This window comes from Notechis scutatus, chromosome 2 (genome assembly GCF_049901735.1).
Source record: "Notechis scutatus isolate UNSWTSFEM ecotype Mainland chromosome 2, rNotScu1.2, whole genome shotgun sequence".
Lineage (NCBI taxonomy): Eukaryota > Metazoa > Chordata > Lepidosauria > Squamata > Elapidae > Notechis > Notechis scutatus.
This window is the reverse complement of record NC_142010.1, coordinates 158,600,039-158,613,660: the sequence shown is the minus strand read 5'-3', so window position 1 is coordinate 158,613,660 and position 13,622 is coordinate 158,600,039. Positions and strand designations below refer to the sequence as shown.

Below are 13,622 nucleotides of genomic sequence, written 5' to 3'. Positions count from 1 at the left end.
GACCCTTTCAAGCTTGAACTAGAAAAGCCAACAGTCCTTGGCTATCCTGTCCCCACTCTGCCAACAACACAGTTTGCAGCAATACTAACACTCCTTCCTATTCAGTGTATGGGGAATGTGTGTCACACATCAGGTGATGCCTAAGATTTGCTAGCAATCTCTGTAGGTGTGTGGTAGCTTTGTTAATAGTTTGAAAAGGCCCACTGGAAGGAATGATTGGACCATGCACAGCAATCGCACTTAGTGGCTTGTTTGTCTGTTTCCCCCCTTTGGAATTTGTTATTGTGACTGTGTATGAAGTTCAAGAACCCCAGTAAAAATTTCCAACAAGGTCTCTTTTCCTTTTTTATAAAAATAGATTTTTAAAATCTTTTTTAAAATTTTTGTTGGGTTTTCTTCTTTGTTTCAGTTTCACCTTTTAAAATTTATTATTTTCCCCTTGTTTGGTCACTTATTTGTTTTAAAAGAGAAAGGAAGACCTCAGCCCTACTAACCATCTTCCCTTTGCCCAAAACACCTTTCAATCTATTCAGTTGTCAGTGATCACAACTCTGGGGCTGATTTCCTTCCCCTGTGCTTGGTTCTATAAATTCTTCAAGAAATATCAGTTTACAAGAAAAGAAAAACATTTCATCTTGGGGAAGAAGAAAAAATAAAATGTTTAATTTACTGCCCCTTAATGTCTCAAATAGCAAGTCCCTATTTCTGACCCGTAAGAAACTTATCTAGTCCTTACAACCTGATTAGAAGCCATAAAGACTCTAGAAATCTTGGACTTTGTGCCAAATTCTTGGCTGCCCTTTTTTACATCACTCTGGCCCAAACTTTCGTTCAATGTAAAATAGTTAAATAAATAAGCAAATATTCAAAACCTGGTCAGCAAATTTTACAACATACGAGTGTAAAATGGTTCTTCTTTTCCCAGGGAATGAGTTTTCTCTGGAATCAAATAGGAAGTACCCTCTTTTCAGACATAAAAGGTTAGATTTATTTTCCCAAATATGGCATCATTCTAATTAGGGGCCAAGGAAAACAGTGGGATTAAGAACCTGTATCACTAACATGTTAGACCAACAGATGAGATGAGTGCAATCTCCTCCAACCACATTTGTTCTTTTTCTTTCTTTCTTTTTGCATCATAAGAGAACAAAGGTGGTGAGCTGAATCTCTTTAATTCCTCCCCCTCGGCTAGCTCAGAGTAACAGTCATGACCTTCTTGGATTTGTTGGTTCACAATGTTTTAACATGAAGGGGGCATTTCTATCACATCTTACCGGGAGTGTTTGTTTAATCCTCCAGGGTCAGAAAAACTGTCCACCAAAGGAACCATACAGGTGTGGAATTCATAGAGGGAAAGATATATGGACAACTGGAGAAAGCTTCAGACCTGGGCATGTATGTTAAGAAAGCCTTGGAAGAGGGAGGGGTCACCAAGCATAGAAACAAGAGAGGTATCCTATTCTGAGCAGATGTCACCCCTGCATGCTGTCAGAACAGGGTTTAATTTTCAAGAAGTGGCTGACAAGTTGCTGCATCCGTGCTTCCCGCTGGGCTGTCGGGCATGGGGAGAAGGAGGGGGAGGAACCTCCTGCTTCCCAAAGATCACGGTGTCTGGCGGTTGAATATTCTGCAACATTGAGTCAATGAACATTTCCGTTCTTGTGGCGAGTTGGGGAAGAGAGCTGTTTCCAGCACACTGTTGCTCCCCCCTCCCCCCATCTCTCAGGTGCATTTGCTCACTCATGCCTTGTGTTGCTTACTGGTCTTGAAGGAAACCTGGAGGATTCGGTCACCCAGTCGGTAGCCATTGAGACTGGCGATGGCCATGGCGGCTTCATCATAGTTGGTCATGGTGACAAAGCCAAAGCCTTTGCACTTGTTGGTGGTGAAGTCGCGGATTACTTTGACGTTGGTGACAGCTCCAAAGGGCCCAAAGAGCTGCCAGAGGACGCTCTCATCTGCCTCTGGAGAGAGGTTGTACACAAAGATGCACCAGCCAGCACTGGAGGCCCCGGTCAAATTGACTCCTGCCAGACTGGTCATGCTGTCGATCGTGATAGGAGAGAACCTGGAGATCAAGGAGAGAGGACTACTTTGGGTGTAAGGCTGGCATTCTGCCAGCATAAGTTCATTGCATTACAGAGAGGTTAGGGACAGTGGTGACAACCCCCTTCCCCCCAGCAGAAGGGAGCAGTGTCCGCTTTCATCTAGCATTCTTAGCTCAAAAGAGAACTCTAAATTCGAGAGGCAGTTTGTCTTAAGATTTTATCTATGCCAGGAAGCTGGCATAAATTGTAGGATCCTATTTCCATAATTCTATTATTTGCCAAGGCAAATCCAGAAACTAACATTTGAATCCACATTCTTCAAATATGTTTCTCCCTATTTGGGGCTCTCCTTACAGGTTAGTTCTGCTTGCAAGATGGAAGAAATATTTGATTTATCTATTGGGCTTCCTGAGAGCTAAAGAAACTCACTAGCATATTATGAAAGGGTTTGTAATAAAATGGACTGTAACCATCATTTTTGTAAGAATGGAACTGGAATCTGGTGTATTATTTGCAAAATGAAGATCTTAGTTTCCATAACTTATTTGAGATAACTTCAAGGTAACCAAGTATAATTGCAACGTAAGTTCCAAAATCAGATGGAGATTGAGCAAACCTTATGACAGTGGCAGGGGACAGGCCACCACACATTTCTGTCCTGTCTTCCATCTACCACAATCCCCTGTCTACTGCAACATAGCTTTCACTAAAAAGTTCTTGAATACCTTGAATTAATGGATTAATTCAGACAAGCCATCTCTATGGGGATTTACACAATGTGCCAGTTTCCTTGTCTGTGGCTTGTAGGGCTGAGCAAACATAACAACAGTGGTTTATTCAATAAACTATAGTTTTGGACAGTGTGCCAACCATTTCTAAACCCAGCTGGATCAACTTTGTTCTAGTTCCAGAATATGGCTTGTGAGGTTGGGCAAACAAAGCCACCGTGGTTTATTTGATAAACCATAGTTCTACACAGTGTGCAAACCCCTTTCTGGATCATACCGAGCTGGATTTTCTAGATGCAGAATGTATCCTGTTTGTTGTGCTGCTAAGCCAAACTTTTCAAACAGAAAGTGGCTGACAGGGATAATGGCTCAGTCAAGCTACTTCCTCAACCTAAACTAGCCGAGTAGTTGCCTGAGTCAGCATCAGTGTTCAAATTTAGCTGATTGCTACCAAGTGCCCATGCACACTTACCAGAGGAAGCCCCATGGACCTCAGTAGGACTTATTTCTGAAGTGAGCAGGCATCATATATTGCTCTTATATCTTAAGTGCAAAATTTGAACATGGATGCATGCTCTCATACCCTTGATAAAAATTCTCCCTTATAATCATGTTGGGAGTCGATTATGGGCTGAATCAGGGTAGAGTTACAGAATGAGCAGCTTTTCTTTGCTCAATCTGAAGAGGCAGCTGATTCTTGACAGGAATCTTCAGGGCAGACTGGAGCTCCCACAAAGGAAACTGAGACAGCAAACATTTTAAACATCAGCTTAAAATGAAGAGTATGGTCTGATATTATGAATATTTTTAATTTAAACACACAATGCTACAGCATTGTTGAACATAATAACATATGATAAGTTTCTGGACAGGAGACCCCTGACAATTTCATAAGCCATGCCAGATTTTCTATGGAAGAGTCGGTTATCTGGGTAAATGTCATTGTTCAAACAAATAAATAACCTTTTGGTTTTCAAAAGGTGCCCGCGAATTGAAAAACAAAATGGGTTATTGCTTTTCTGATATACTTTTAGAACAATTACTAACTTCTGCCCCACAAGCAATGGAATTAAATGAAACCAAGAAGCACCCAACACAATGAAATCTAAGAAACACAAGACCAAAAATCATAAAGAACAGCCAGTCATCTGAGCAAACAGCAAGCCCTTGTCTCAAGCCAAACCCAAAACAGAACCAAAAGAACACATGAAAGACTATGGTGTGTCCTCAAGACACACACATTTGAATTCCATATCCTAAGTCAGAAATTGGAGGGATTTTAGCTTTTCCTTTTCAATTCCCATCTTCACTGAAGGAAGCGTGGGAGAGTTATTGGGTGTTTTGGGGGAGATTAAAAAGAAAAGATCTTTGTACAGGGAAAAGCACTGAATCAAGCAATCAAATGTTGTCTATGTGATGGTTTAAACATGGCTCAAACTGGGAAAGAAAATGGTCCTCCTCTATAGGAGACTCTGCCCCCTCCAAGTCTCAGTGCTGGGTCTGATCAATTACAACCCTTAGCTTCTTTTGGGTTTCTACAAAATGGAAGCATGTCTGTGTTGCAGGGAGGCCTTGGCAAGGCAGAAAAGGAAGTTCTTGGCTGGGGAATGGGGTTTGCCCTGACCGATCACCTTTTAAAAATCCAGCCTTGTGCTGTAGGCCAAGGTGGGGAAGAGGAGGGGGCGAGGAGCGTAGGCTTTGGAAGGCTATTTACCTCTTGACGCCGTATGCCATGTTTAGCAAATTGTCGAGCCTGTGGGAGGAAGAGGAAGATGAGGAGAGGCCATTGTTAGTAGATAATCTCGTAACAAAAGGGTCCAGTGAGGTCATCTGCGCTGATTGTCAGTGCAGCAGAAAGGCAGCACATGGATTCTGTCACTAGCAGAAGTTGCCATTTAATGTGTGTGCACAACTGCATCCTGAGGCCCTGGTGTCTAATAGTTTGGTTGAGGGAGGGAAGTTCAAAAATAATAACAAGGATCAGGTGCTCTACGTATTTTTACACATCTATTTTTTCACGATGCTAGAAAGTGTGGGAAATGGGAGGCATAAACTAAAGGGCAGTGAAAGTTGTATTTCAAACATCACAATGAGGATGAGGATGTTTCTGACACTCATTCGTTTTGAAAACAAGACACATAAAGAATAGAAGCGTACATGGCAAACATGTTTGTAGTTTCATTTTGGCATCCCAACCCCATTTTCACGGTGGACTTTCCTTTCAACATGGTGGCCCAGATTTTATACAGTAACTCTCTTGACATGGGATCTACATGCTGGCTTTATGGTACAACAAGATTCCCATTATCCTGTAAGATCCAAAGGTTTTTCTTTCTTTGGCAATATATAACCACTGTGGTTGCTAGACAAAACCTCAAAGTGCCTTGGTTGTTAGAGCTTTCAACTGTCAAAATCAAAGAATTAATCCCTCTCAGTTAACTTTCCTGAATTTCTAAGTGCCATGTTAACTCAAGTGTTCATTGTCTGTACCTGTATGCTTTTCCAGAATTCTAGTTCTTCAAGGAACCTTGTGTAAAAAGGAAAACATTTTAAAAGCTTCCTTTCAACAAATTGTGCATTTTACAAAAATGGAAAAAATATTTGCTCGCTTAGTACAATGTAGCATTTTTTCTACTACAGATTTACAAGTATCATCTCAGAATTACAGTCCTTTTAACTGGGGCATTTTGCTGCTTTCCATGTGCAGCAGTTAACTGTGTGATGGCAGAACTACATTGCCTAGGCCCAAGAATTTTTGACTGTATATTATGGCTTTATCCAAAAACTATAATATTAATTAGCCAAGGCACAGGGAAAGGGAAAAGAAACCCTTATGTTCACATGTTCCATGGGTTTGTATGGATTTTATACTATATGCCATGCAGATGCCATGCTTTTATATGTGACATTTATGTATGGGTAGAAATGCATGAGAAGCAAATTCGGATCAAGTGACCCTGAACTACCATTCAGTCCAGTCTTAATGCACATATACAAGGCATATACAGCTCTTCATCAAACAGATTGGAAAAGTAATTAAACCTTTTTTCATGGATTTTCATCTACTGAATATATATTGTTTTAGCAGATCTGGTAGAAAATAATTACTGGATCAAGTATTCTGCTTTTGGGGGCAAGTTTCCTGGATTCTATCTATCCATACAGGATTCTTGGATTCTATCTATCCATAACTATAACTTGAGACTACTGGAGTTTATTTGATGGTTAGAGTATCATCTAGACAAAGAAACAGGAAATACTTGTGCTGAGCTGCTATTTTGGTCTTCTGTCTCTACAAATCAAGCCAAATATAATGCAATGAAGCATTACATACATTTTAAAAATAATTTGAACATGAATTGCAAGCTGTCTGACTCTCAGACAGACATGATGGTAATTTCACTGATAATATTAAACATGGACCATTTTACCCGAGTGGTAATCCCCACATCCATTACACACAAGTTTAGAAGTACTACATTAAAATAGGAGAAAGTGGACTAACATATTTTACAATTGTGAGCAGCTGCTTTTTTTGAGTCCTTCAATGAAGAATGTTAAATTAACCATGTTAGTACACAAAGCTAGTTGGCAGACAACTAGAAGACAAAAGATACAATTCAAAGAACACTTACTGACTCTGTCCAACATGACTAGTTGATCACTACTTTAAATGCTTTACAGTTTCAGTCAGAAGGGGCAGGACTGTTATAACTGCTTTGCCTTTATTTAGCCTACAAGGAATTCCCTGAAATTTACATTTGGGGGACTGATTTCTTCAGGAAGCCTCTCTCCCAGCTCCTGGATTGGCGGCATTCCCACAAAATATTAATCCAGAATCCTGGCATAGCATCAGGGGTATGCTGCTCTACTGTGACTGATCACATTCACAGGGTGGGAAGTCAGATGGGATGAATTCCTACCCCAGGATTTGGATCAAGAAATTTCCACTGTAATATTTCTAACTATATATAGCTATTGAGTTTGCAGAACAGGTCAAGCAAGAATAATCAGGCAGGCAGCAAGCCCTAGAAGGACAGTATATTTGTAACAATCAGCAGGATTTTAGAAATTTCAACTTTGCCTCTGATATAAAAGTGATTGTTATGATCAACACATGAGACATCCTTTGGTTTTGCTCTTCAACTAAACCACAACTGATAACCAACTCTCAACTTGCATACCGGAGAATTACATTACCTATGCTTTATACAAGAATGGAAAAATGAGCTGCAACAAAAATGCACAATGAGTTAAAATATTGTGGGTTTTTTGTCTCTGTCTTGTGGTCTCTTAAGTCCAAAACACCAGAAAAACCACCATACAAAATCATTTACAGCTCTCAATAGATTGAGAGCAGAAAAGACTAAGACCAGGTCAACTTCTTAGAAATAAACATCCTAGGATTTCATCTCACAATGAAATAATCTCCAGAAGCAGAAAGAAACAGCTATAATGGCTCTCTGGGAATATATATATATATATATATATATATATATATATATATATATATATATATATATATATATATATATATATATGTATATATATGTATGTATATGTATATGTATATGTATATGTATATGTATGTATATGTATATTCAGGTTTCTCGTATATATGTATGAAGTCTCATATGTATATGTATATGTATATTAAAAAGCGTGTATATGTATATGTATATGTATATGTATATGTATATATATATATATATATATATATGTATATGTATATGATGTATATGTATATGTATATGTATTCGTATGTATGTGATATGTGTATTATATGTATATATACAATATATATAGACCCAATCACACACACACACACCACTTCATTCAGTAAGAACAAGAAGCCTAAAGAACAAGTAAAGTATTTTTTTTATAATTTTCAGATGATAGAAATGCTCACTGTTTTAGTTCTATCCTCTTCCACAAGCTAGTATGCTATTTTTTTACAGTATTTTCTACCAAAATCGAGCATGCATAATTCATACCAAAATCCCTTATTCTTAGCAGTACTGTCTAATATGGAACTGCCTAATTATCATCCATGCTGTCTTGACCTCCCTTAATCAGCTACCCATGGAAAGTACCATTTCATAAAGAGTCACCTGTAACATAATAGCTCCCTGCTTCACAGCCATTCCTGAGGAGGCCTCTAGTCTTGGCATTTAGTACTGCAAGCCTATACTGGTGGGTAGGAAATATGATAGACTCATAACTAAAAAGCTAAAGTTAAATGGTCAGAGTCTGAGGTGTTTCACCATTTCAGTTGTTCAGCTGAGTTATAAATTGGGACCATTAGCTACCGTAAATTGGAAGGATGAACAACTGCTGAGCCTTGGAGATACCATGGATGATGAATAGAAATATCATATGAGTGCCACACAATGTAACATGAAAAGGGAAAATCTCACATGATTATTTTTCCACAAGAGTATGGAAAAAGGATATTTAAATCCATGTACCTTACACTACCAGAAGTGAAAATTTAATATATCTACTTCTCCAGTTGTATTTGCATGTTTAAGCCATGATTACAAATGGAAAACTAAACATCTGCGTTATCTTTACATAGAATGGGCAGTTTCTCTATACTGCTGTATAAAGAAAACATAGTATGTCTGAAAGAGCCCTAAAACACACAAAATTTGTGAGAAACATAGAACATTGAATACTAAATATGTGCTATATACACAGATTTCAAGTTGCAAGCAGATATTCCAAAACAAAATGAGTTGAGAGTTTTACATCATTTTTGTTCTGGTTATTCAAGTATCTTCCAAACTAATCAGAACATAGGTTAAAGGATTCTGCAGGGTAAAATCTATTTCTGTTTACCTGTAGGGTGAAAAAGATTCTAAGATTTCACAGGTAAATGTTTTCAGGAGACTTGGTTCTTCCTCCTTGATAGATAGCATTGCCCAGACTGTTTTTTAAATGGCTCTCTAATTATATAAGAGAAATCTGGCAACACTCTATGTTCAACATTAAAACTCAGTCTCCAGTTACATTAGCAGAGTTAGAAAGCCAGAAATTTTTGGGTAGGACAATAGAGTCACTGCTACAAAAACTACTAGGAGAAAGGTATTAAAGTTATTAAAAAGCTACTTGACTCAGAACTACCTGTCCTATTCTCAGGTGTTTCTTCTACCTTTGGGTTGCCTGTTCCAGCAGACTCTTCCTTTTAGCAGTCTAGCCAGCCAGAGGACTCAAAAAAACAAACAAACAAATCTTTGCAGACTAAGTAAAGCAGCAAAAGAGTTTTGTCCTTCCCTTTTACAGGGAAGAACAATTTCTCTCTTTTTGCACTGCTTTGTGGCCATCAGCTGTAAATACAAGGCTTTATCAAGAAAAGGAAGAGATCCAATGTATCTTGAGGAACAGTCTGCACATGAGAACTGTTTATCTGACCCAAGCTCCATGGATTATTTTTTGCAAGAGACATTTTGTTAAGAAGCAACTGGTATGATTGTGCCATGGGGCTGTAGAAGGAAACAAAAGCTTTTCCTATTATATTTGTTTGTGGACTAATGGTACTCATGTGACAGACTAAAGATAGACTAAAGATGAACATATCCAAGTATGGTATCTAAAAACTACATCTCCCTTAAGCAGAGGGACAACAGCTACAAGGTACTGGGTGGGGGAGAAGACCTGACCACTCAGCCTTCCAACGAAGGTGTGGGCAACATGTCTCACCTGAATCGCTGAGTTTGGTGGTGCAAAGGCCCTGTGTACCGCCGGGCTGTGGTCTGATACAGGTGTGTGAGTAATGCTTGCCCTGTCTTCTGGCTGGGGTTATTGGCAAACTTGACTGTGATGGGTTCACTAGCACCCAGCGGTTTCTGTCCATTCAGCCCCTTGATGGCTTCCTCAGCTTCTATCCTCTTGTCAAAGCGGATGAATCCTACGCCTCTAGACACACCTACAATTGAAGAAATGGGGGCATTAATGCCAATTACTGCATATTCTGATTGTTTAGGCAACCATATCACCTAGCAGAGATTCCAACTTTTACTAGCTAAAATTGATTGTAATGTTGAGCATTGTTACTGGTTTTAATTTTCCAGAGGAAAGCAATTGTTTGCAATGCATTTGGCAATCTTTATAGATCAATTGCTACTCTTAGGCATCTCTTTCTTTTCTTTCATATTTCCGAGCTTGAGTTGGAACCACAACCTATATTGCTCAGTGGCTCCAAAGCAAGTTGACTCAGCTGAGTCAAAGCTCAGTCCAGGAACATATTTAAATGTTTTTGGACATACATAAAATTTAGAATTTTCTCTGTGACATTATGAATGATAGTTCTCATTTATTTCTAAAATAACTGCAGAGTAATTGTGATTCATATGTAACAGAGAGAGATACGCATGAGCAGTAAAATATATACACTTGAGCACATGACTTCACAGAAACAGCATCATACAAAGTAATTATTTATTTTCATAAGTAACAATACTTACAAATACATGCACAACCCTCAATGTGTAACATAGCCTGCTTTCTTACACTCCCCTGTTCCCTGCTTTAGTCCCCTTGGCACTCATCTCTCAACACTGGCACAGTGTGGGGTAAGATCCCTGCTCTTGTGTTACCTGTGACCTGATCCACAAGGATACGGGAGGTGATGATGCGTCCATACTGTGAGAAGAGCTGCTCCATCTCTTTCTGGCTCATGGTTTTGGGCAGGCCACTGACATAGAGATTGGCATCACGGATAGAAGCAGAGCTTGGCCGTGCGTAGGACACCTGGTGGGAAGGAGGGCATAGTTACAAGAAAGAAGCAAAGAACAATCTTCTGAATTCTATTCTCACATCAAAAGCAACAACCTTCTATCATAAAACAAACAACACTCTCTTTGAAGGGGAGCCAAGATTCCTATTTATTGATACCTTTTCTTTACCTCTATTTCCTTTCTCTACAAGACTTTTTCTGAAAACTCTTAACTGCAGGCTCTGTGGGGCAGACATCTTTTCTTCCTTGATTATTTGGGAAGGTAATGTCAATGTGCCTGTGTATATTTACCTCCCTGCCCCCTCCCTCTTAGAAGATAAGATCTTCTAATTACAAAATTAGAAGCTGACACACAGCAAAGGGCCAGCCTCTAGCTCCACCCCTCTTTTCATGGAGTAAAGTGGGCCCCAGGAAACTCTTTGAAAATCAAAATGAAGAAAGGCTGCAACCCAGTGTTTGGTGGGAAAGTTTGAGAAGGAATAGTAAAAAAACAAACAAACAAAAAAACACCCTTTGGGGCCAAAAAGCAAAATGTTATCATCAATCAATGTTATGTAATAAACTATGCCTATGCTGTATTCTCAAAACTCCAAATGAGCCACAATCCCAGAAGATTAAAGATGTAGGTCTTTAAATCTTCAAAGGTGTAGTGGGGGAGCCAGTTTGGTGTAATGGTGAAAATGTTGGCATAAAAGCCAGGAGACTCTGAGTTCTAGTCCTGCCAATTGGGTGACTTTGGGCCAATCATTCTCTCTCCGCCCAATCCATGATGTCAGGTTCACAGTGAGTTAAACATAATTGGGCACAAAAATAGAGAATTCATATCCCTTCCGAGCTCTGCTTTGCCTTTGAGTTTTCCCTCACACCCACCCCTCCCACCTGCTCCTCACCTTGATTGTTTTTGTCTGCAGTTTGAGTCCATTCAAGGTGTTGATTGCTTTGTCAGCATCATTGGAATCAACATAGTTGACAAAGCCGTAGCCTAAACTCTGCCCTGGGAGTGCAGAGAAGAAAAAAAATTAGAGTAAAGATGATGCTAAGCAAGAAATGGGAATAAATTTTTTCTCTGACAAACCTACCCCCAAACAAAAGTAATCAGATAACAATATACAGTGACAGTATAAATGTAAACTATTTCTCAGTTCAGGAATATGTGGAGTTTGTGCATTGAACACAACATACAATCTCTGGATGACAAAAGCAAACAGTTATGCTAGACAATTCTCAAATACAAAAACACACTAAAATAAAATTCTGGTAAAGCTTTTATCTCAAGAGAAATCTACTTTATTCTCCAAGAAATAACTGAAAGGGAACAAAAAGAGTACTATAAGTTGTGGGAGAACACAGTAAGTAGCTGGGTTCATATGACATGTTTTTTCCACTTCATTCAATTTATTCAGCGGCTACTGTAATAATGTCACAATCACACAATGGGCCTCAATCAAGTCCGGGTGTCTATGGTCTAAAATTTAATTTCTAGCCAATATGATTATTGCAGATGAGATAACAGGTTTGGTGCAATATCTGTGTGATGGCAGTGAATAGATTAGAATTTTGCAGATGATTCAAAATTATTGTACTAGTATAGAAGAGATTGTATTGTACTTTGCTTCCTCCTCTCTATCATTAAGGTAAAATATATTACATTCCATTTTGCTGGTCCTATAAGAATATTCTCAGGAGCTAAGAATGCTCTAATATTATTAATCTAGAGTTATCAACTCTACATGGAATCAATTCTGCCCATTCCATCCTATCAGTCCAGCAAATGGATGTCTATGATACACTTATATACACACTATACAGGTAGTCCCTGCCTATGGACAGTCATTGGGACCAGAAACTCCATCACTATGCAATATGGTCTAAGGCAGGGGTCGCCAACCTTTTGGACCTCAGGGAGCACCAAACTCATAATTTTAAGTCCCAGGAACCACTAACTGGTTCTGTAGGCGTGCCCTAATTTGTGGGTGTGGCTTGGTGGTCATGTGACTGGCTAGGCATGGCTTGTATGTAAATATTATAAATATTTATATAAATATTGATTTTTTTATAAAAAAGAGCAACTTTTACCCAAAATCAGGCAAAGCAGGCAGGCAGATTGAGTTGCTCACAGAATCACAGATTCATTCAGAAATCTACCTATCTGCCATTAGCTAGCTCAGTCTGTCACATAAAATTTGCTAGCAAGCAAACTCACAAAATTAACTCACAACACACCATGTATGTAAATATTGAATTTTTTATTTAAAAAAGGAGCAACTTTTACCCAAAACCAGGCAAAGCAGGCGGGCAGATTGAGTTGCTCACAGAATCATTCAGTGATCTATCTGTCGGCTAGCTCAGTCTCTCAAATTTGCTTGCCGTGAGTCTGCACTGAATAACAGAACCTTCAGTCCTAAGGGAGGTTTGGCTGTGCTTAAAAGCAGAGCCTAATATCTAAAGACTAGCTAGAAAGCAAGAAATCCAACCATTTCCTGCTTCCTAGCTAATCTAAATCTCCCGGCACAGCAGAACAGGTGATGGTCGGAAAAGGAAAAATAGCAATTTATCAGGCAAGTTTGCTGGGTAAGGAGTGAGTGGGCGGGGAGGTTTCCTGCCAGCCATGTGGGCGGTGTACCTTGAGTTTCTGCGCAGCCTGGATTAATTGCTTTGGGGGGGGTGCACTGGGGGTGAGATTTCTCTGTGGTGCACCAAAATTTTCTCATGGCCCACCAGTGGACCGTAGCCCACTGGTTGGCGACCGCTGGTCTAAGGCATGATGCCACATGATCATGCTGATTTATGACCACAGCTCCAGTGGTCTCATTTTCCATTATTAAGCAAATCCTGCACAGTGGCAGTGTCCCAGTGGTCATGTAATCACCATTTGCCACCTTCTGATGGCTTTCCCACTGAATTTGCTGCAAATGATGATCACGTAACTGCAACATCATATCTGCAAGCTGGTTGCTAAATGCCTGAATCATGACCATGTGACCATGTGGGGACAGTGAGACAGTCACAACAAGGATCTGTCACAAGTACCCCTCAATCAATGCTACTGTATCTTTGAACAGTCACTGAACTAGTGGATATTAAGTGAAGACTATCTGTATAAATGTA

At 39.4% G+C, this 13,622-nt stretch overlaps 1 protein-coding gene across 6 annotated transcripts in view; it reads right to left on the bottom strand.

Annotated features, from left to right (window-relative positions):
- Positions 1-607: 607 nt before the first annotated feature.
- The window catches only part of ELAVL3 (ELAV like RNA binding protein 3), a 103,575-nt gene continuing 90,560 nt past the window's right edge, over positions 608-13,622 (bottom strand). For 3 of the 6 annotated variants that reach the window (XM_087957067.1, XM_087957069.1, XM_087957070.1), the window contains exons 3-7: positions 11,405-11,508; positions 10,375-10,528; positions 9,479-9,704; positions 4,491-4,529; positions 608-2,089 (exon numbers count right to left, since the gene is read on the bottom strand). In XM_087957067.1, the coding sequence (XP_087813193.1) occupies positions 1,741-2,089; positions 4,491-4,529; positions 9,479-9,704; positions 10,375-10,528; positions 11,405-11,508 (872 nt within the window). In that variant the 3' untranslated portion in view covers positions 608-1,740. The remainder of the gene's footprint in view (positions 2,090-4,490; positions 4,530-9,478; positions 9,705-10,374; positions 10,529-11,404; positions 11,509-13,622) is intronic. The other 3 variants (XM_026679634.2, XM_087957068.1, XM_026679635.2) reach the window with 3 other exon arrangements.